The 21,310-nt window shown below is 39.2% G+C and overlaps 1 protein-coding gene across 1 annotated transcript; it reads right to left on the reverse strand.

Annotated features, from left to right (window-relative positions):
* Positions 1-1,818: 1,818 nt before the first annotated feature.
* Positions 1,819-21,110, reverse strand: pdxkb (pyridoxal (pyridoxine, vitamin B6) kinase b). Its single transcript, XM_029520967.1, has 11 exons — positions 20,898-21,110; positions 13,788-13,842; positions 9,441-9,545; positions 8,986-9,069; positions 6,090-6,124; positions 5,546-5,631; positions 4,355-4,400; positions 4,131-4,242; positions 3,860-3,996; positions 3,665-3,731; positions 1,819-3,120 (listed from the first exon to the last, which is right to left on the reverse strand). The coding sequence occupies exons 1-11, from the start codon at positions 20,976-20,978 to the stop codon at positions 3,005-3,007; spliced, it is 924 nt and encodes a 307-aa protein (XP_029376827.1). The 5' UTR covers positions 20,979-21,110; the 3' UTR covers positions 1,819-3,004.
* Positions 21,111-21,310: the final 200 nt, after the last annotated feature.

Here is a 21,310-nt window from a genome sequence, read left to right on the forward strand (position 1 = left end):
ACAACAATTTTGATTCATTGTTGAAGCAAATTCTCAGGAAAAACTGCTTAAAAAACATTTTTCAAATTGTTAGTTTGAAAAAAAAATGTTTAAGTACTAACCATATTATTAAATCGCTGATTGAAATAATATACAAATCACTTCAGTTCATTATGAAAAAGGTCCTTACTCGCAGCACTAAAAAAATAATTTTATAGATTCAATCATCGAACAATGAAATCTAAGCATAGGCAATCCTTTTTCCTCCTCATTTAAGCCGCACTGTAGAATAGAAAAGTGCAATCAGAGGGACCAACATTTAAGACATCTCACGTTTCAGTCCTACCCCCTCCTCATCCCTCTCCACCTCCCCTCAGTGAGAAGTAATATGGTATTATGATGTTAGGTTCCTAAGGCAGTATCACAGTACAGTCCATAGAGAAACAACAGCGGTACAGAATTACACTGGCCTGCCCAGAACCTTACATCCAAATTCAGATGGGACACTGACAGTGTGCAGAGTTTTCTTTCTTCCTTACTTACTTTTTGTTAGGCCTCCAGTTACTGTTCAACAATTACTTAACATTCAAATCAGGAAGCAACAAATGGGGGGAAAAAATTCAGAGGTCAACCTAAATAATGTTAGAATGTCATTAAAATCTAATTTCTTGTGGTGCCCTGGTAGCTCAGTGGGCTAAGGCACATGCCAACTTCTTGCAACATCACTGGTTTGAAACCAACTCTTTATCACTGTGATATTCTCTTCACCTCTTTCCTGTCACACTCCACTGTGAAAGACAGAATATAAGGACTATTTGGAATTAATTATAACTTCACCTATAAGGTTCTTTTGACTGGTGTCACTTCTGCGCATAATTAACTGCATAGTATTAAACCAGGTTGTAACAATGGGGAAAACGACATGACTGTTTCAAAGCAGTGGTTTAGCTACTTTAGCAGGTCAGGAGATCGCTCATAATGACTTGACAAATCATTACAGTGGATTGATTTTCTGAAATCCAAACTTTAGGTACAGGATTAAGCCCTGGTCTAATTGGATGGTTTAGAGTGAACATAAGATCAGCACATCATCATCTAACAGTATTGCAACAGCCCTCCCTGTTGAAATTTTCTGCTAATATGTCAACAGTCACTTCAAGCATGGATCAGTTTACTCAGATGGATCTGCTGCAGATGTGCAATCTTATATTAAATCAAGAAATGTATTGCCTGGTGTTGAAACTCCATCTCCTGACAGAATTTCTGTAACAGTGACCACAGTGGAGTGTGAAGTGAACCAAAAACACAAACAGTCTCCAGAGCTGTTTCTAGATGTGGGTAGAGGATTCTGTTTCTCTGCTGTAACAGTGAAAGTTTCCTTCTTTAGGCCTCTAGTAAATTCAGTGGCGCAACTCTCAGATATAGGGTTCTGGGCCAGAGCTAAACCGGGAACCACCCGGCATGATGTGGGTTGGTTCTAGCACAGAGATAGCCAATTTCTGTTTGGTCTAATGTACATTAAAATTGGCCAGGGTGAGCTCATACAGCTTATGTTGCCCATGTTTCTTGATGTTGTGATGATGAAAATTTCCACTACATACTACAACTATTTGACAGTTACAAAGTACTAACATGTTCCAACAGCGGAAGCCACTGGAGTCTCCCAGAGTGCCAGAACCAACCCAAATGTCCCTGGTTTTGGGTGATACTGTAGTGCGTGTGGTCTATAGTACAGTAGCATCAACACAATACAGTAGCATCAACACGATGGTCCAATGGACAGATCAGATAGAAGATATCATACAGATGGTCCAACATCTATACATCAACTATACATTGTGCGTTTTTTTTTTTTTTTTTGTTTGTTTGTTTTGTTTTGTTTTGTTTTTTTTGCTTTTTCCCTTTGTTATTATTGTCAGGGGTTTCGGGGGTTTAGACTTGGTCACCATTACGTCACTGCTGTAAGACAGGGAGGGGGTTAAGATAGTGGTGGGTAGAGCCATTGATAAACAGTGTTTGATTGTTACTATTTCTCAGTACCACCAATGAAGTCAAGTTACCTGGCAGCTTGTGTGGAGGACCATCACCAGAGTGCAACACTGTCAAAAATATAGAGCATATGTGAGCTGAGTGTAGTGGCAGTAATAGAGCAGTAGAGTAGGATAGTTGATATTTTGTCATTTGGAGGTAGAATTTTGGAGAAGCTGGAATTGATTGACTTTTGATTTTATATCAAATACTCGAAATGCGCTACACGTTTTTTTTGGTTCCAAATGCAACTGCAAATTAATCCCACTGCATCAGAACCTTGTGATAAACTTTCTTTCCAGCCATAACACCATATATTAAATAATCCAGGAAGTTCTAGGAATCAAGGAGGCATTATTTCAGTAAGTGTCAACAGATATTCTGACACTAGCTCCTCCTCTGAATTAAATTCTGTATTCTTGGTCCCAATTACAGTTTCTTTAGTCAATCCAAAATAACTGTTAAATGCCACCACCGATGAATAACTACAGCCCCAATGTGCTTCAAAGACTACTCTTCCTTTTCTATAAAAATTAAGACATCATGGTTATCCATCAAGCTTGAAAAAAAATTCTGAATAATTTCTCTATCATATGACTGTCCAGTCCCCTCTATCCTTTTTTACAATCTCAGAGTCAGAAATGTCATTCAAACCCTACAGCTTTCCACTCACATACCTCGTGAGAGAGGAAACAGCGAAGAGGCTCCCTCAGCTCAACCAAATTAAACCTTCTGTCTATCCATGGCTCTGGTTCTAAAACAGGGCAAGGGTTCAAGGGGAATTGGACTTACAGGATTTAAAAGGGAAGAAGGTCTAGGGTGACAGGACTAAAGGAGTTACAATACCAACAGGTTTGAGGAGTCTGGATGATGAGGTGTCGCAGGTAGGAAATGACAATAAAGGTTTACAGTGATGAGAGATTTACCGAGATACAGGATTTGAGAGATTTATGGGTGAAGAGGACAAGGTTAGAATGAGTCTTATGGGTCGGTATTGTTAGGATATGACCGTGGCCTCCGTAACTATAGCAGGGTCCTCTATGTCGGCTTTACTTTGAACCATCCTCAGCTCCAGCTGGGGCGGACTGGGCCTCCGACCAGGACCTGCTAACTCTGAGGGAGAAGGGGGTGGGTAGGGGGAGGGCAGATGCAAAAGATAAGATTAATAAAGGTGAAGAATAATTTTAAGGCTCAATTTTGCAAATTTTAAACTTCTAATTAAAAATAGTTGTTGGGCACACTGTGCTAGTCAAGAAGAGCTCCCTAAACAAGCTTCTTAAAACTGCGTGACTAACCAAACCTGCACAACTTAGAGCAAATTAGAGCAACAGCAGAAAGAGTTGAGTTATAAACCACTAGCAGGCTGCTGCAGACCACAGTAGGATAATAAGTACATAATATGCAACACAATAGTAAATATTGCTCTCTTCCAACTATTTTGAGATGTGTTGCTGCTATCAAATTCAAATTGAGCTAATATTTTCCATTAAATGGTCAAATGTCTTAGTTTCAACATCTGATCTGTTTATGTTCTGCTGGGAATAAAATATGAATTAATGAGATTTGCATTCTGTTTTTATTTACATTTCACACAGCATCCCAACTTTTTGTGGAATGGGGTTGTAAATAAGTAAAATATAAATTCAAACGTGCTTACCATGAGCATAAGATATGGTCCTCTTGATGACATGGTGCATCACTGAAAAAGTCTTCTCACAGGCCGTCTAAGACAGAAGGGGAAGAAAACAAATAAAAGAAATATTGTATATTACTATGATCCTGTATTTGTGTGTGTTTTCTTCTAACCATTTGGGTATTTTCAGAGTGTGTGTAAGTGTGTGTGTATTAGTACCTTTAGGTCATTAGGGTAGTGGTGTGTCCACGCTAGCAGCATAGCAGCAAACAAATCTCCAGTTCCTACAAAGACAGCATCCACTTTGGGAACTTCTATTCGAACTCTCTGTGTTGTCCTGGTTCCATCTGGACGAACTAAACAACAGAGCAGGCACAACAAGTTAAAACAGCTGTAAAAACAATTTAATTTGCACATGCAAACAGAATAAATGAATAACTTGGAATTCCTTACGCAAACACACACATGCACTCTTTTAAACATCACCTACCATGACGCTGGCTGCCAAGTGACACCAAGAAGCGGTCTCCCAGTCTGGAGGGCAAGTCAGAGGAAGTGATGACCACCGTGTCAGGGCCCATAGCATGGAGAAGGTCCATAACCTACAGACAGCCAGTGAATGAGATATTAGGTCATGTATATAAAGCAAAGCAATTAATTTTGTATGCAATGAAAAGAAAGAAAAGAAGGATTAGATGATACTTGATCTTTTACCTCCACAGCATCTTTCTCTGTGCTGATGTTTTTCCCTGTCAACAATCTAAAACACAAGCAAACAAATGAGCATGATGTCAACAGCCCTAACGGAGATTAAAGTTTTGAAACATTCAAAACCTACTATGTCAAGTGAGCCTTTGAAATACTGAAAAAAGTGAAGTCAGATAGAAACACCACTAGGTGGAGCAACTTGACAGTGAAGCTGAACTAAGAAAGATGCCTCTCTTGCTTAGGTCTGATTTGCCAGCTTTTCATATGTACATTTAGTTAATTTAGGGGAAAAGCTGCCAACTTCATATATCTGCCTTTTTCTCCGGGGGGATTATTCAATAATTCATCCATTCATTAAAATCGTACTGCTTATCTGTTTCTGGGTCGTGGGGGTGCTGGAGCCAATCTCAGCTCACATTGGGCAAGGCAGGGTACACCCTTGACAGGTCACCAGTCCATCACAGGAACAACACACAGACAGAAAAAGACGTACAACCACTCACACTCTCACTCAGACCACAAACTTCTTGTTGTGAGGCAACAGCGTTAACTGCGTTAACTGCGCCACTGTGCTGCCCTCCAGGGGAATGGGGGGGGGGGGTCATTAAAATTTAATTTATAACTAAATAGCAGACACAATTATCTCTTGAGTTTATAACCGAGGCCATGAAATCAAAGTATTTTAGTCTTTATGACAGTTTCTGTCACAATTGGTCCATCTTTACAAAGCCATGCATGGAATGTGGTTTACATTTGCTGTGTGCAGAAACACTATTTAAAATGTTAGTTAAGATTCCTAAGGACTGTGGAAAATGTGCGTTTATGGGTCTGCCACTTTCACATTGTATATAACAGCAAGTTATGCCCTAGAATACTGGATGTCTCAGCCTTGACCATTCCGGGATCTCTGTAACATTAAAGATCGTGAGAACGAAGAAAGCTGAGGCATTTTGTTTTGTCGATTCTCTCCCAAGTTTCAGGGATCACAAAATGGAAGGATTAGATAACAACATGAGTGGCATTACATAAAGGCGGTTCGTTCATACTCCGCTACAGTTACTAACTCACTGAAATGCAAGTAATTTAAGGAGGTGTGATGTTAGATGTTAAAAGAGTAAAAACAATACACATTGGCAAGTGCGAAAAGGTAAATCAACATTAAAAAAAAATAAAAAATAAAAAAAAAATGGTACTCACTCAGCCTCAAACTGGTTAGGAGTTATAATGTCAGCAACAGGAACCACCTTGTTCTTGTAGACTGGATAAAGATTCTGAGGGACATACTGTGAACCAAGACACAGGGGTTATTGTTGCATGAAACAATAAAAAAAAAAAAAAACAGATGGAAGACCTAGCTCATTTAGAGCTTCTCTCTGAGCATAGGTTTCACAGTTTTAAATTGTGCGCACTAATTGACAGAAAATCATATTAATCCCTGGAAATACACATTTCTGCACAACAACACACAAAGACAAACTGAGTCACAGTGTATATTTACTTCATTCAGTTTGTAATAATCCATCTGTCACTGAGAAATGAGCCTTGTGGCACACCCACACAACATTAACACTAAAACAGACACACTCACATTAATACTGATAGAAACAGACATGATGGATGAACACTAAAACCTACCTACACGCTTATGAAGGCAAACATTGCTAAAGCTCTATCTGTTAACAACAGACATAAACATCTGCTCATACAGCACACAAAGCAAGAAAACTGCCAGTGGCCTCACCATAGATCCATGATCACCCAAGACAGGGTCACATACTGAAATGACAAAAACAAAGAGTCACACCCCTAGCACAGACCTGTACAGCTCCAAAAATCATCATATTACATAAATACTGCAGTGATAGGATGCATTAAAGTATTTTTGGGGATGTAAAGATATGGAGGGCAGTGTGTGGAGAGACAGAGAGAACAACCTTCATTGCTACTTTCTCCATAGCACTGATATCACCTGGAGTCTAAATCGGACTTTATATTGCTTTGTTTTTCCTCCACTAACCAGTTAGCTGCACCCTGTCTGGTGGCTGTTTGGTGCTTTTTGCAAAAGGTAATGCAGTGGGCAATGACCTCGACAAGGCTATGGTGCTGTGCAAGGCCAGGGACACATAGGTTCATATAGGGTGGTAATATATCAGATAATTCTCTGGGGGCTTGCTGCAAAGAGTTGCCATTCTGACAGAAACACTTATTAATTGGGGCAGCTTTGAACACACAAAAAAAGAAGAAGAAGAAAAAAAAAAAAGAGAGAAATAAGAAATATATTTAGTTCACTTCGTGTTGTCTGACCACATACAACTATGCAAGGTTTCTTTCTATGCTAGATTAGATTTAGCAGAGTTATGGTTTAAATCAGAAATTACTAAGGGCTAAGAAGGAAGCATCCAGCTACGATTATGGGCACATGATTGTCCGACCCCAGCTGTCTTCCTCTATCAATTCTACCCTATTGTTTTTCTATTGAATGAACTGCCTGTATATAGTCTTATTACCACTCAAAGAGCCACATGTAACCATTCATGCTCATTCATTCAGCAGCGCTTACTTCTACACAGAATACTTCCACCAAGCACATGGACTCAAACACTGATAAAGCAGCGATTAGAGGCGATATGGGGTTCAGTATTTTTCCCATTGATCTTCCATACATGGAAGGACATGAGGATCGAACCTTGGGCTGAGTCACTGACAATTCAAGGAAACCATATGAGGCCACGCTAGAGGAACAAAGAGGTACATCACATCCTAATATCGCATGGCAGCTACAATGTGTCTGACATCAGAGATACTGAAGAGCATAAGAAGATTTGGCAATATTAATACCCTTTTTCTAACAACTAACAAGTGCTTAACAAACACATTATGTATGTCACCCTTTGGTTGGATATCATTTTGAACAGTAACACTAAAAAGTGTCTTCAGGCCAAGCTGCAGCAGTCTTGATTTGAGGGAAACTGACTGGCAAAACATAAGAGCAAAATCCTTGTGGCTAAAAAGAGAAAGAAACCCTGTGAGTTGACCACTGTGAGAACTGGATCTTCTTCATTGATTAACATCAAAATCTATAAAGCCTTTTCAGCTAATGACTTTATTTGCATGGTTATTGCTAAACATGTTCAAAACATTTCTAACTATTAATTCAACTGTGTTTGGAGACAATTTTTTTTCAATACTTCACAAAATATATGTCATAATGTGCTCAACTTGTTCGGCGTGGTGTGACTCACACTAAAATTTTTGTAAATTACCTTTTAAACAATAATATGGCAGCAACCAACTATTCACTGCTACATTACTGAGCCCAATACTGAATTTCTTTCCTCGTTTGACCATTGAGGCTTTAATGGCTCATCTTTATGGAGAACTCTCTGAGCTGCCAAAACGCTCCAGCTTGACTAAGATCTCATTTTATTCTCAATTTGTCATCTACTTGACGCTACATGATGTTGCTTGTCTGTTTGAATTAGTTACAGCTACCATAGCATAGTAATGCTAGGTAACTTGCTGTGTACATGTATCTGGTAATTGTAATTATTATCATTAGCAGGGATGGGCGGCTGGCCCAACAGTGTGATGAAGCATTTTTTTATGGCACTTACTGGGATTTATAATCACATACAAAACATTTAAAGCTCCATTTATGACTATTCAGCATAGTAAAAAAAGTGTCAAGCATCATAATAAAGCAACCAGATGTCAGAGGGGTCAGTCAAATTCAGAAACCAATATCACTGCTCTACAAAGTGCTATAGTGTCTTTTAACTTTTAACCACAAAACAATCCCTTAAAAACAGCCTTTTCCAGCTGCTGTCAACAGCAGTTTTCTTCCAATTGCTTCTCTATGACCTGACTGCACACAAAGTTAATGGCTTGTGAGAATAACTGAGCATCGGGAAGCTAAAGAACCATATTTATCACTCGGGAATTGGTGCAGACCAAAAGAAAGGCACTATTAAAGGAGTGTGAAAATTAGCCTTACTCTGTATGAATGAGACTGAAATTACTGGTGATGTTTCTCTGTGTAGTAAAGTGCGTAACTTAATCAGCAACTGCTGACAACTTTAAAAAACTTTCTGAAGTGACAATATGTCAAATATTATAGCAGCATTGTCCTGTTACAAAATGTCCAAAATTAAAGGTGAAAGCAGCCTTTAAGTTGAGGAAAATTATGGAAGTCCTCTTTGGACTTTGGACTCCTTGATGACAACTATTATTTCAAAGTAACAAGAAAAATATTCTGCATTTAACTTCTATAAATAATTAAAAGTAACAGCTCATATTGCAGTAAAGTTTGAGTAAGCAAGTATGCGATAACACTCAACATCTTCTATATAACTTACAGTATATAACTTTGTGAGGCCCCACTTGTTGGTGTAACGACATTACATTTCCACTGATGTAATGATAATTGAACATTGCCCAAATTCTATAAATTAACCTTTAAAAAAAAAAAAAAAACTGGCTGCAGGCCGCATTAATAAGCAAGATATAACTCTCATCCAACAACAGCTTGAATGATACAATTGAAACCGTGGGGCGATAACTAATTCTTTGAAGTTTTCTATTCTTATTTAGATTGAATACATGAAATAAATTATTGTGGTAATGGGTTGCACACTTACCATACACCAAGTTGGGGTTGGCTCTCTTTAACTCTTGAACAATGTCCACCACCATCTCCAAGAAGGATGTATCTCTAGTATACCCTGAACACACCGAGATGGACACAAACATAAGACATCGAAGTTCTATTTATCTATTTTCAAGAATCAATAGAAATTAAAAATAACTCTTCTGTCATTATACTAATTATATTAAATAATCTATTAAAGAAAAACAAACTATCACCTGATCTACATACCAAGGCAGAAGGAATATGAACACAATTTACTCACTACATTTTTACCTCTGTATTAAATTAAATAAGGGCTTCTCTGCTTTATGATCAAATTTGGTCTGACAAAATCCTGCTAGCGTGCTGAAGGGAACACTAACAGAGGACTATTGTCTTTTAGTTACAGATTTTGTCTAACAATGTAAGTAGTGTAGTAGTGACAAGTTAAAGTTTGACATGCACCTGTTAAAACATAGTCATAGTGGTGCACGTTGTTCAGTTTGATTCCCTCATAGAGAACAAGGAGCTCATCTGCTGTCAACACCTGGCCTTTCCAATGGGAATAACCTGCAAAAGAGAGGAAGAGGAAAGAGATGAGAGGTGTTATGTTTGCTAGGCTGCTGGCTCTCACACTTGGCAATGCCTTTCAACTTCTACTAGCACGAGCAAAAACACAAAGCAGATAGGTGCACACTTACACACACATAATTCTTGTACATGAGTCGATTCAGTTACTTTTCTACTATCTTTGTAAATTTTTTTACATTTTAAACCTAATATAAAAATTTTACAACTATTTAAACATAGCATGTTTATAACCATTTTACAGAAACATCACATATGAAACATTGTTACCTACACATTCATAAGTGATATAAGTTAGCTTCATCAGTGTTTATAAATTAATAATGAAAAATATATTATCATTTATATGTATTAATGCAACTCTCATTGACCACGTTTGGCATTGTGGCATTGTGTTTATTTTGCTTTAGCTTAAAAAGGATGAGTACTTCTTCCCCCGCTAGTCTGAAACAGAACCATGATAACCATCTGTTCCACCAGTTTCTTACTGATACAATCACAAGCTGCCAAAGCAAAGTTATAATCACTCCATCTTTCTCATGTACAGGTACAGAAACCGGAATAAATTTTGTTTTGAGTCCTCCCTGCCAGCTTGAATCAAAGCATCTTATTCCATTCATGTGACCTCCACCTTTAACTGAGCAGAGTGAACATCAATGACCACCAAACCTAGTAAGAAAGCATTTTGTACTTTCTCGGACCATGGGAAATTGAGTAACCAGATAACACTCACGATGGCACATGAGTCAGAATGTATTGGGCTCTCTAAGTTGCAAGTGCTGCTTGTTGACAATGAGCTGGATTGTGTTTGAGACATAAGGATAGACCATAGAGCTTTATCAATTTTACAAATGGCTTTTCTTAGATTTCTTAGATTCTCAGATTTATAATGAAAGGGCACTTATATCATCATATTTTTAAATGAGAACGTGGCTTACTGAGAAATTATTTCAATCTGCTGGTGTAACCTGCACCACTTCAAATCTATAACCATACTCACTGGCTCAACTGATGGAAGACAGCATTGTGCAGTACATCATAAAGCAAAATATCATGAAATGAAACTAAGACCCATGAGTAGATGATCCCAGTGTATGCTAAGAGGTTTCCCAAAACACCTCACATCACAGTCAGCACTCAGACTATTATGGGAATGCCAATCAAGGATTCACCTCTTTTTCCTTTATTTAGGAGCACACCATTATTTAACAAAACGTCTCTCAGAATCAACAAATCAATCAAACTGTGCTCAAAGAATCACATCAATTGGATGAGAATTAACAGAATCCCTTTAGCCTCCTAAAAGCATATGAGGCTGGATTTGCTAAGCTAAATTTCAACAACAAGGTCAAAAACTCAAAAAGATGCAAGAAGTACACATGAACAAACACACTGAGCAGCAGATCTTAGTGATGCCAGCAGCCAAAGTATCTAGTCCGTGAGGGACAGAGTGGTGGGCTGGAGGCAGAAGGACAAGAATACAGACCCATCTACAAGCACAAACACACCCACATTGTGTGTAGAGGGTCTGTTTCATGTTTATTTCTACATGCAGGACGTGTGCGTTAGTGTGCGTCCGTCTGTGTATGACATGTTTGCTGCAAGCTGATGATGTCGCAGCTCCAGGTGAGTCACAGCAAGGTCACGTGGCGGTGGTGGAGGTAGGGGGAGTTCTAGTTGCTAAGCAACAAGCCAGGAGAAAGCCAAAGGGGCTAAGAAACAGAGATGAGCAGTCGGAGCGCTATGTGTCTGTGTGTGTGTGACAGAGAATGAAGGCAGGCCCACAGATTAGAGCGGCTTCTGTCGTCATCATTCACTGCTGTCGCAATTCACACAGTGCCTGCTGCTGTTTGCTGCTGTCCTCTCGCTCTCTCTCCACTCCCTCTTTCTTTCTTCCCATCATCCGCTGTCTGTTTCTCTGATTAATTTTTGTCCCATCTCTGTCTCTATTCTCCATCTCAGACCCTCTCTTCCACCACCCTCTCTCTTTCAATGGTGAATGTCTTCTTCAATATGCCACACCAAATTATACATGCTCCTCGAAGGAATTGCAAATGTTAATTTCCAATACCCAAGATCTGATTAAACATGACTACAGTAGCTGGCATTTCTATGTAATGTCACTCACACAGGCAAACACTTAGCATCAGATTTATGAGGATTTCCATTATCCTCAACTGGTTCCAGAGACTATTCTGTTAATGGGGGAATTGAAAATGAATCCAATGATTCTTATATATTCTCTGAAGTTAGATTTTGTTGGGGGCTCAACTGAATCCCACCCGGGCAGTGGTGCCACAGGCAGAGGTACGACAAGAAGGACACAGAGGGGGTAATGGTGCGAAATGTTGAACCTGGCTAAATTCGTGACAAGGTCCTCACTTCTAGAACTAAGGTCAAATATATATATATTTTTTGATAGAAATCTTTCCCCTTTACCACAAAAACTTCATCATGACTTTCTCACTGCTTGCCTCGTCCATCTGGGCAGTGGTGGCGTCCAACCAGTGGGAGTCCATCAATCATCAATCAAAGTATCATGACATTTGCAAAATAACTATACAATGTCACTTTTACGCAGGACCTCACAACAAGGCTTTGTTATTTTATATGTTAAAATCCTGTTCAAGAGAACCTCTCTTTATGAATGTTCAAGCATCTGATGCCACTTGCCAACACATCAGCACTTCTCTGAGATTTACTTTTACCGTTGGTCTGCAGTAACAGAAAAGATTGCCTTCACTCTCTCTGAGCTCCACATTGTCTATCTTAATAACAATGAAATGACAAGACCACCTGACTGGTTTCACACAGCCTGTTCATGAGTTTGAAAAGCCTATCATCAGTCAGATGTTAAAAAGCATACTGATCTTCTCCAGCTTGAGGCAGAGTGCAGGGCTCACTATAGAGCAGGTTATAAAAAAAATGTCTGTATTGTCAAACTACACCATGATGATTAATAGACAGTGATGGTGGACAAGAGGGGGGTTAACAACATCCCATCTGTGCGCTAAAAAAAAAAAAAAAACAATGACGTGACGACCAAATTAAAGAAAACATATAAGACTTTTTTAAGACAGGGTAGGATAAACTCCTAACCAAAGAAACCACCAATATGCACTTTGTTTTCATGTGCTGATCCAGCATTTCTGTGTCTGGATCCTGCCTGTACCCACTGTGAACCAACAGCCGAGCAGATGTGTTTGTTTTCACACTGTTCAGCTGATTCATTCTTCAAGTTCAGCTTGCATGAATAACATGAGCTGAGCCCACACATCAATGCAAGACAGGTGAGAGAGTGCACAATCACTCAGTCATGGGACTAGCAATTAAATCTAAATATTACGAGTCAATGTGTTATGCAGGGATGATGCAGGTACCCCTCTGGGCCAATCAGCCACATGTTGCATCATAAATCCCATTTCCTTTTTTTATTATTTTTATCTTTTTATTTTTATTTTTTTTTTAGTATTAGGAAATTGCAGTGAGAAGAAATGGTGTCATGTATTGTAAATAACTGCCACACTGAACCATTGATCATAAAATCAAATTTTAACTCAACCATATGTTATCTTAACAAATGTAATAAATACAACAAAATGTATTCTGATTTAAATATTCGATAAGTAATTGAAAACAAGTTACTTTATGTTAGAGGTTATTGCAAATCAAAAATAATAACTACTGTAAAATAAAAGATGAGTGGACAAATAATAATTACCAACTAAAATATGCAAGTTTCCTCACTGTGGAACTAACAAAGGATTAATGTATCTTATCAAACTACACAGTTGTCAGAGTTAGCACTTTATGAGGATGTAAATAGGGTCCACTGGATTCTCTCTTAAACTAAGCTTGACATCATTTCATTCACTTCCCATTGCGTGATCGCTTTGAATTTCATTTAAATGAAACAGCAGCAGTATCTGAGTTGTCCCACGACTTAAACAGAGGACTATGCATGGAGTTTGTGCCCTACAGCTTCCTCTATGTTGGAGAGCTCTGGTGTCAGACAGGGAGGACAGAGTTCCCCCAAATTCTGACTCGTTCAGCTATTGCCTCGTCAGCCTCAACACGTCCCCTGCCTCCATAACTGTTTCTCTAATGCTTGCTCACACTTCATCACGACACCAGAGGCACTGACTCACACACACACACACACACACACATACACACGCGCACACACGCTCACAAAGACATTTGACTCAATTTCACCAGCCTTACCTGTATGGTTTGAGAACTGGACAGAGTTAATGGAGTCCACCTCAAACCCCAAAACCTGGAAACAGAGATACACAAAGAGACAGTTTAGCTGTCATGAAAGTAGGACAGCGACACAGCTCATTTGTATTTTCATTGTGGTTGTACAGATACACATTACAGCACTCACAAAGTGTGTTACAAATAATATTAGGACAGTGTTTTGTTTCTGAGCTTCAGGACATTCAATATGAATTTAACTAATGGATATTACATTAAAATGTCAGTTTCTGTGGGTTTACATCAACACAACAAGATGTGTGGGGAAGAGATAGCACTCTCAACTGAGTGGTCAAATTACAAGGGTTCAAAAGTCAGTGGATATTGGGCTAATTATTGTTATTGCTAGGTGGAATTTTGTGCACGTATTTTATTATGTGCGCTTTTTTGTTCATTTTGCATCTCTTTCTATTCTATTGTCCTGTAATTGTGGTGCATCTCTTTATGGTGATTTTTCATGTCTTTGTTATAGACATGTAGTATATGGCAAAGATCTGATGTGTATCTGAAACAACTCCTCTTTAAATAGATGCAAAATCTTCAGAGCCTGTAAAAACAATGAATCCTGGTATCCTCCCTTTTCTAACAAATATTTTTTCTTTATGAGAGAAAGGCACATGACTCATCCATGTGCAGTCAATTGTTATCTGAATGACTTTATTTAATTGGACGAAAGCAGGTAGGAGTCAGAGTGAATGAGTTCTTTGTTCTGTGGCTTTGAGATAAAAGCATGTGCTGTCAGAGGGCACAAGAAGTGATTACCAAATAGCAAAATATGAGGAACAATACTACACGGACAGTTTATTGGGTGCATCTAGCTAAAACTATTTCTGCTGGATTGTATTTTGTACTTATCTAAATGGATAACAGAAACACAAAATGAAACACCTTTAAGTTTTAATACAATCAACGCAACTGAAATAATTTTAACTTTCATCACAATAGCCTGCACTGTATTTTTTCTTGTAAGGTGTACCTATTAAGTAACAATTATGCCACTATAGTAGGGCAAATTTTCTAATTAACCAGAATGCCTTTTTTTAAATAAATGAAAAGATGTTACAATGCATTAACATCTTTAATGTCTGTTTCAAGACTGCTGTAAATAAAGACACTTTGTCACTACACTCCCCCTTCTACAACAAACATAATACAATTTCAGAAAGAGAAGCATTTAATGTAGGATGAACCTGTATCTTACAGCATATTCATTTGGCTGAGCAGGAAGCAAACTGAAAGTTGATGCAAAACTGTATTTATGGCCCTATGATGTAGATGAGGCTAAGAATATGTTATTTAGGTCAGATCATTTCTTGCTCTATTCATAAGCCTCAAGTCACTAACACAGATAAGACTATTTACAGCGCCGCTGACTGGGAATCCTCCACTCCAGCATCATCAAGAGATGTAAGAGACGATCTTTACTTTATAGTCTATAATATGCAATATCAGATTCAAGTAATTATTTTTCTCACAAGGCATCAGTCTTCTCTGAAAGACAATTGTGGCCATTATTTAAAGTGAATGAGCTGCCAGTTCAAAGTGTTACAATGGGTTCAGTTAGGGCTAGGGGATGAACTGAAGTCAGGGGCTTATGAAGTGCCTATAAGCAAAACATTGGATCCCTGCTGCTTCCAGAGAAGCTGCTCTCTGTCTGATTGTTGACTGTTATTTTTATCTTTTATTGGTTTTCCAATTACTTTCTCAATTAGGAATTTGGCAATTTGGTTTCTAAAGTGGCATACTGTGGTACAACATCATAAGCCAAAGAGAAGCAGAAAATCCTCACATTTGACACACTGTCATTTACCCAAGATTGGTAAAATACCTAATACTTGACCGAATTAAGGCAATGACTGGCACCGAAAGCCTACATGGAAACTATTTCCATGAAAAGTAGTTGAGTCCTGCTCAAAACCGTGATAGATCTTGCTAGATGACATAATGACTCCAACATATTTATGACTTATACATGCCAAGTTTCATCAGATTCAAAATTTTAATACAGACTCCTACGGCTGCCTCCTCACAGCCCTGAGAGTCTCTGCCCTGACAGCACAGAGAGAGGGAAGCCCTGCATGCTCACTGTTGACATCATCATCATTTCATTCCTCATCTTCATCGCCAACTGAATGACGGTTATTACTCTAAAAAAATGAGAACAAGCCCTGCGCAAACGTAAGGGCATTCTATTTACAAGTCTATATATAACACACAGCCTTTTTTTTGTTGTTCATGTTCACAAGCATCAGCAGGGGCTCATTCACAAACATGCCACTGCACTCACGATACAAATGAACTTACTACACTGTAAAGTTCTACTTATGAGGATACTGTGTGTTCATGAGACACCTCTGTCTGGAGCTGACACACCTGTGTGTTTACATTATTATAATTCAGGTTTATTTGCAGCTCTTATTTATAATCACTTGATAATTAAGTCCAATTTCAACATTTCATGGTTGAGTCTTATTTTGTAGTAAACTGAATGCAAAAAAATAAACCATTTGAAAATATCACCTTGGGCATGGGCATTAGCCAACTGTCATTTTGCAAATGAGAAATTATTGATTTAAAAAATAAATATTTGGCAGATAATGAAAATAATTATTAGTAGATATATTCATAGATCAGACTTTTCCATCATTTGAACAGGTACAGGAAAAATATAATATTTCACGATCACAGTTTCACAAATATTTATAGATAAGAAGTTTTGTTATTCAGAACAACCCATCATATCCAAATTCTCTCAACCAATCCTCAATGGAATTGATACTCATGCAAGATCCCTTTAAAAAGGGAGGCATATCCAAGATATACGAGAATCTGTCAAACTGGCTGGTAAAGCTACTTTAGATCATCTGAGGACAGCGTGGCAGGAGGACCTAGGCAGGAAGATCACAGAAGAACAATGGCAGCCAGCCCTAGTACAAACTCGTAGCTCTTCAATATGTGCTAGACATGGCCTCCTGCAATCCAAAATAATACATCGCTTACATTGGTCGAAACAAAAACTTCATAAAATATTTCCCTTAGTAGATCCTTCATGCGAGTTTGGGGTTTGGACCAGCAACACTGAGCCATTTGTTCTGGAGTTGCCCCAAACTATCAAATTACTGGGATGATATCTTTCAAACTCTATCAAATATTCTATGCAGAGCTATTTGCATAGACCCGCTGGGGGCGGTTCCAGGAATCATTGATCAGAGTATAACAAAAATTAACATAGAACATTGCATCATTTCATTTGTCGGTATACTTGCACAAAGATTGATATTACTCAACTGGAAGCAAAAGGCAGCCCCAACTTATTCAAATCTTATGACGGATGTTATGAGACATTTAGAGCTGGAGAAAATTTGATTTTTATTGAAAAATCAGGAAGGAAAATTCTATAGAATCTGGCAGCCGTTCATCGACCACTTTAACCATAAAACATAACCCGATGGTTTTTGAAGCACTTGTAACCCCCAGTGGAAGGAATGGACTTCTGTCTGTTGTGGTTTTTTTGTTTTTTTTGCAGAGATATAAATTAATATATCTCTCAATATAAAATCCCCTGTTTTTCTTTTGTTTCTTCAGTTGTCCATTTGGTTTAATTTTTTTTCTTTTTAATTTTAAAAACAGTTTTCTTATTTAAGACTATATGTAAAAGGGAATTAGGGAGAAATTCAGATTGTGAATTATTATTTGGTTTTAGAAAGATTGTTTTTGTGATGATCAACTGTAGCGTGACATGTTTGACTTCATGAGCCTTAGCTTAAATTGCATTTTCAGCTATGAGATAACTTTGCATGCAAGCATTGTGATAGTGATGCTGTACCATAGAAAGGATTGGATGAACATGGATATGTTAAAAGATTTACTATCACTCGGTATATATGGCTGCACAGTGTATACTTATACTAACTCATAATACAAGGAAAAACATTAACTATTGGTGGCAACATTCATCCTAAATGACACTGGCAGTGAACTTAACTGTGAGCCACCATGGTTAAGTGTCCAGGTTTAGTAAACACACTGATTAATATCAGATTATATCTTTCTAAAGGTTATTGTATTACAACATGTTATTGTTGTCTAGTATTATTTTAACATTAGCCTGGTACATACAGGCTTTAATCAAGCGTAGTAGCTGAACATTAGTAGTAGCAGTGAACCCTGGTGACATGCATCAAAGCCCAGCAACCATTAGGATAACTGCAAAATTCATCCTGGAGCGCTGTTGGCTAAAAATAGACTCAGCACTTCCTACAAGTGACTGTCTTCCAAGATGATGCAACATCATACGTAGCCTCAACATTAATATTCACTGATACACCACTGCTTGTGTAAAAAATTTAACTGTTACAATCACCAGCCTCATCAACATGCAGCAATTATAGCTCCCAAGCAATCACTGTTATCATCCTATTGGCAACATTAGGTATCATAGAGGGAACTGACTATCACTTTCATGGCCGGGAGGAGCTAATAACCCCTGTGTCCTTTCACATAATATTGAAATTGTTTGTTTTGGAAGCCCTTGCTCTTTTTGGCTCCTTATTCTGCATTTATGTAAAGCACTCAGTGAACTATACCTTTAGGTAAGTGCTTTATTACCATTGCTGATGATAATGGCTTGCCACCACTGTGATTTGCTGCTATTATTAAACTAAAGAATGAGACACTTGTTGAGCCACTCAAAAGCTGCACTCAACAGTCCTCCCATGTGCAAGTGTTTTATAATTCAGATTCCTTGACTGATGAATTAGCCTCCCTTTTCTTCAGATGGCGGTCTAATGAGGGAGGAAGTTACAAAGTTACAAGTTACAAAGTTACTGAAAATCTGAAATTCATCATCCATTTTCTTAATGTATGCTTGCTGTTGCGGTGAAGACATTGAGCTGTCAGTCAGTATATTGATTAACAATGAGATTAACCATTGGTAACCATAGTATGACAAAGCAGTGCTTCATATAACCTGGGATTTACAGCTATCTTTGAGCTGCCCTAATTTCTGTCAGTCACTAGTCAACATCTTATATTACAAATAGATGTGATACAGTAATAAAATAACAATAATCTGCCCTGTACATTGCAAGCCATATTGAGGAAAATACGATGAATGCCAACAAGAAAAAACAACGAATCAGTGCTTGAAATACTTTTTTCAGCCAGGTTGGCCCACTTCTGTCTGGTCCTGCTGCCTACTGTCAATAAACCCCGCCTTCTTGGCGCCGCTCCTTGCAGTGATTGGCGGATAGTTAATTGGATTTGCCCCGTGAAGGAGCACGCCCAATCTAGACGCAACATCAAAGGGTTGCCGCCGTGGTCAGCTGCGGGCATTGATTTAGACGCCACTTCTGCGGGTCGTGTTACGTGCGCCTTGTTCTTGCGTTTGCGGATCATGTTCCCGACTGGCTGTTGCACACCTAACGTTAGCAGCAGGGGGAAAGCGGTGTCCCTACCTCCAAATTTATAGGTAGCGCACTGAGCTACCTGAGTTTAGAAATAAGTTGCGCCAAGCGCGGCGCAACTGCGCAACCGGGTATTTCGAGCACTGAGGAATGCTTTTCCTTTATTGTGACAGAAGCTAAATTCTGAGAGGATCATCTTGGATAACAGTTGAATATGTTGAACTGCTGGTTGATTGGTTCGTGGGACTAAAATTTCAGTCATTGTTAAAAGAGCTCACATGTAGAATAGTAATATAAAGCAGTTAGAAAAACATTTGTTATTCTAATAGTTTGTAACATTGTGATTATTTTCCAGTCATAAAGCTCAAACATTCACTTTCCCTGAACTATTTTTAAAACTGTTTTGGCATCACCTGACAAAAGACAAAAACGTAAAATTATCTAATGAGTTTCAACCATAAAATGGAAAAAAAAAAAAAAAACTGCTCAGCCCTCAGAAACTAGTTCAGTTGCTCCATCTGTAGCAAAGGTAGAAAGCAACTAATGAGTAAACATAGATGGCATTTTGCTTTCGATCTGTGCAAGAATATGAATTATTCGCCCATCTCGTAGTACTGACTGGCAGGTTATTTTCTGCATGAGGCTGGATTCCTCCAGCTAGACAGACACCTTGACCACTATGCTGTCTGCCGCTGGGAGCAAATGATGAAATCATGAAGGCTCTACGGCGTGGTGAATGGATGATTTTCCGTGGTCCCTGTACACGCATCCATATGACCCCTGACACGATCATTAACTAGCTTTTACAAACCCTGTTGGCAAATGTATACTGTCAGCGAAAGGCCAACTGAGGACTTGAGCTGACCTGTGAGTGAAACCCATTTCCCTGTGAACAAATTTATTCCCACCAACGATCCAAGCAGGGGTCATTTGATTAACAGCAGGAGGGGAGGGAGGGTCCATTATCAGACACGACTCTGGCAAACTAACTGCTCTTAAAGACGTCTGGAATAAGTCATCGATTTAGAAAACAGCTTTATATTTTCCATTGATAGATACCACAAAAATATAACACCTCGCCCCAGGATCGGAGACGGTCAATGACAGGTGACGTGCTGCAATTCAGCCCCCAGATAGAGTTTCTCCCTCGACATTGAACGTGGTCAAAGAAGCACGGTGCAATCGAGCTGCTGAGATGATGATGATGATGATGATGATGATGATGATGATGGTGATCATTATCCTCATCATACAACACTTGCATCCTTTATCCTAACTGATTTCCATCTGTCTTCGCATTAATTGCTTCATATCTGGGCTACAATACGGTTAGTTTTGGCTTGTCACAGTACGTATTCACACAGACATACACAGACACACACACCATCGTTTGTGGCCCTTTCCACCGAAATGGCAAGAAAAACTCCAACTACAGACGGCCACAAATGAACTCCTCCGGCGACGGTTCAGTGGGCGAGCGGTAGCCGCGAGTAAAAGACCAACTTTGTACCATTAAATCAAAAGCATTTCCCGTCGTCTGGTGCTGATTGAAAGTCGCGGTCAAATGTAGTTGGTAACGGCAAACGAAGCGTGTCAGACCGGATCGTGTCGAATGCGGGGCATCCAGTCGCCCGGTGTCCGATAATGGGAGCATGTGAGTTGTTTTTACCTGTAACGGGAAAGAGGCGCTCTTGTTGCCCACATATCCCCGGACTACATGGCTCTGTATAGACAGGACACGGCACTCCATGGCGGCCCCCGGTCAGCCGAGGAGAGATGCAGATAACCCACTGTCTCAACGGTGCTCACGTCTGTACATAACAGTACAGGGGCGGCGGGGGAAAAACAAACAAACAAACGGACCTCAGTGTAAGCACACGCCGCCGCCGGTTAGCGACGAGCAACGTTAGTTAGCTTGTGAGGTAGAAGCTAACCAGCTGTGTGTCACACAGGATGGCGGTGTGAGCGCGTGCTGCCGTTGTAACTAGTGATGTGCGGTAGAAAGAGAAAGAGGGAGAGAGCGTGCGCCCAGTCCTCCCACACACACAAGGGTGCGCGCGCACCGGGCCCGTTCAAGCTGCT

The sequence above is a fragment of the Echeneis naucrates genome, chromosome 15 (assembly GCF_900963305.1).
Source record: "Echeneis naucrates chromosome 15, fEcheNa1.1, whole genome shotgun sequence".
In the NCBI taxonomy this organism is placed as follows: domain Eukaryota; kingdom Metazoa; phylum Chordata; class Actinopteri; order Carangiformes; family Echeneidae; genus Echeneis; species Echeneis naucrates.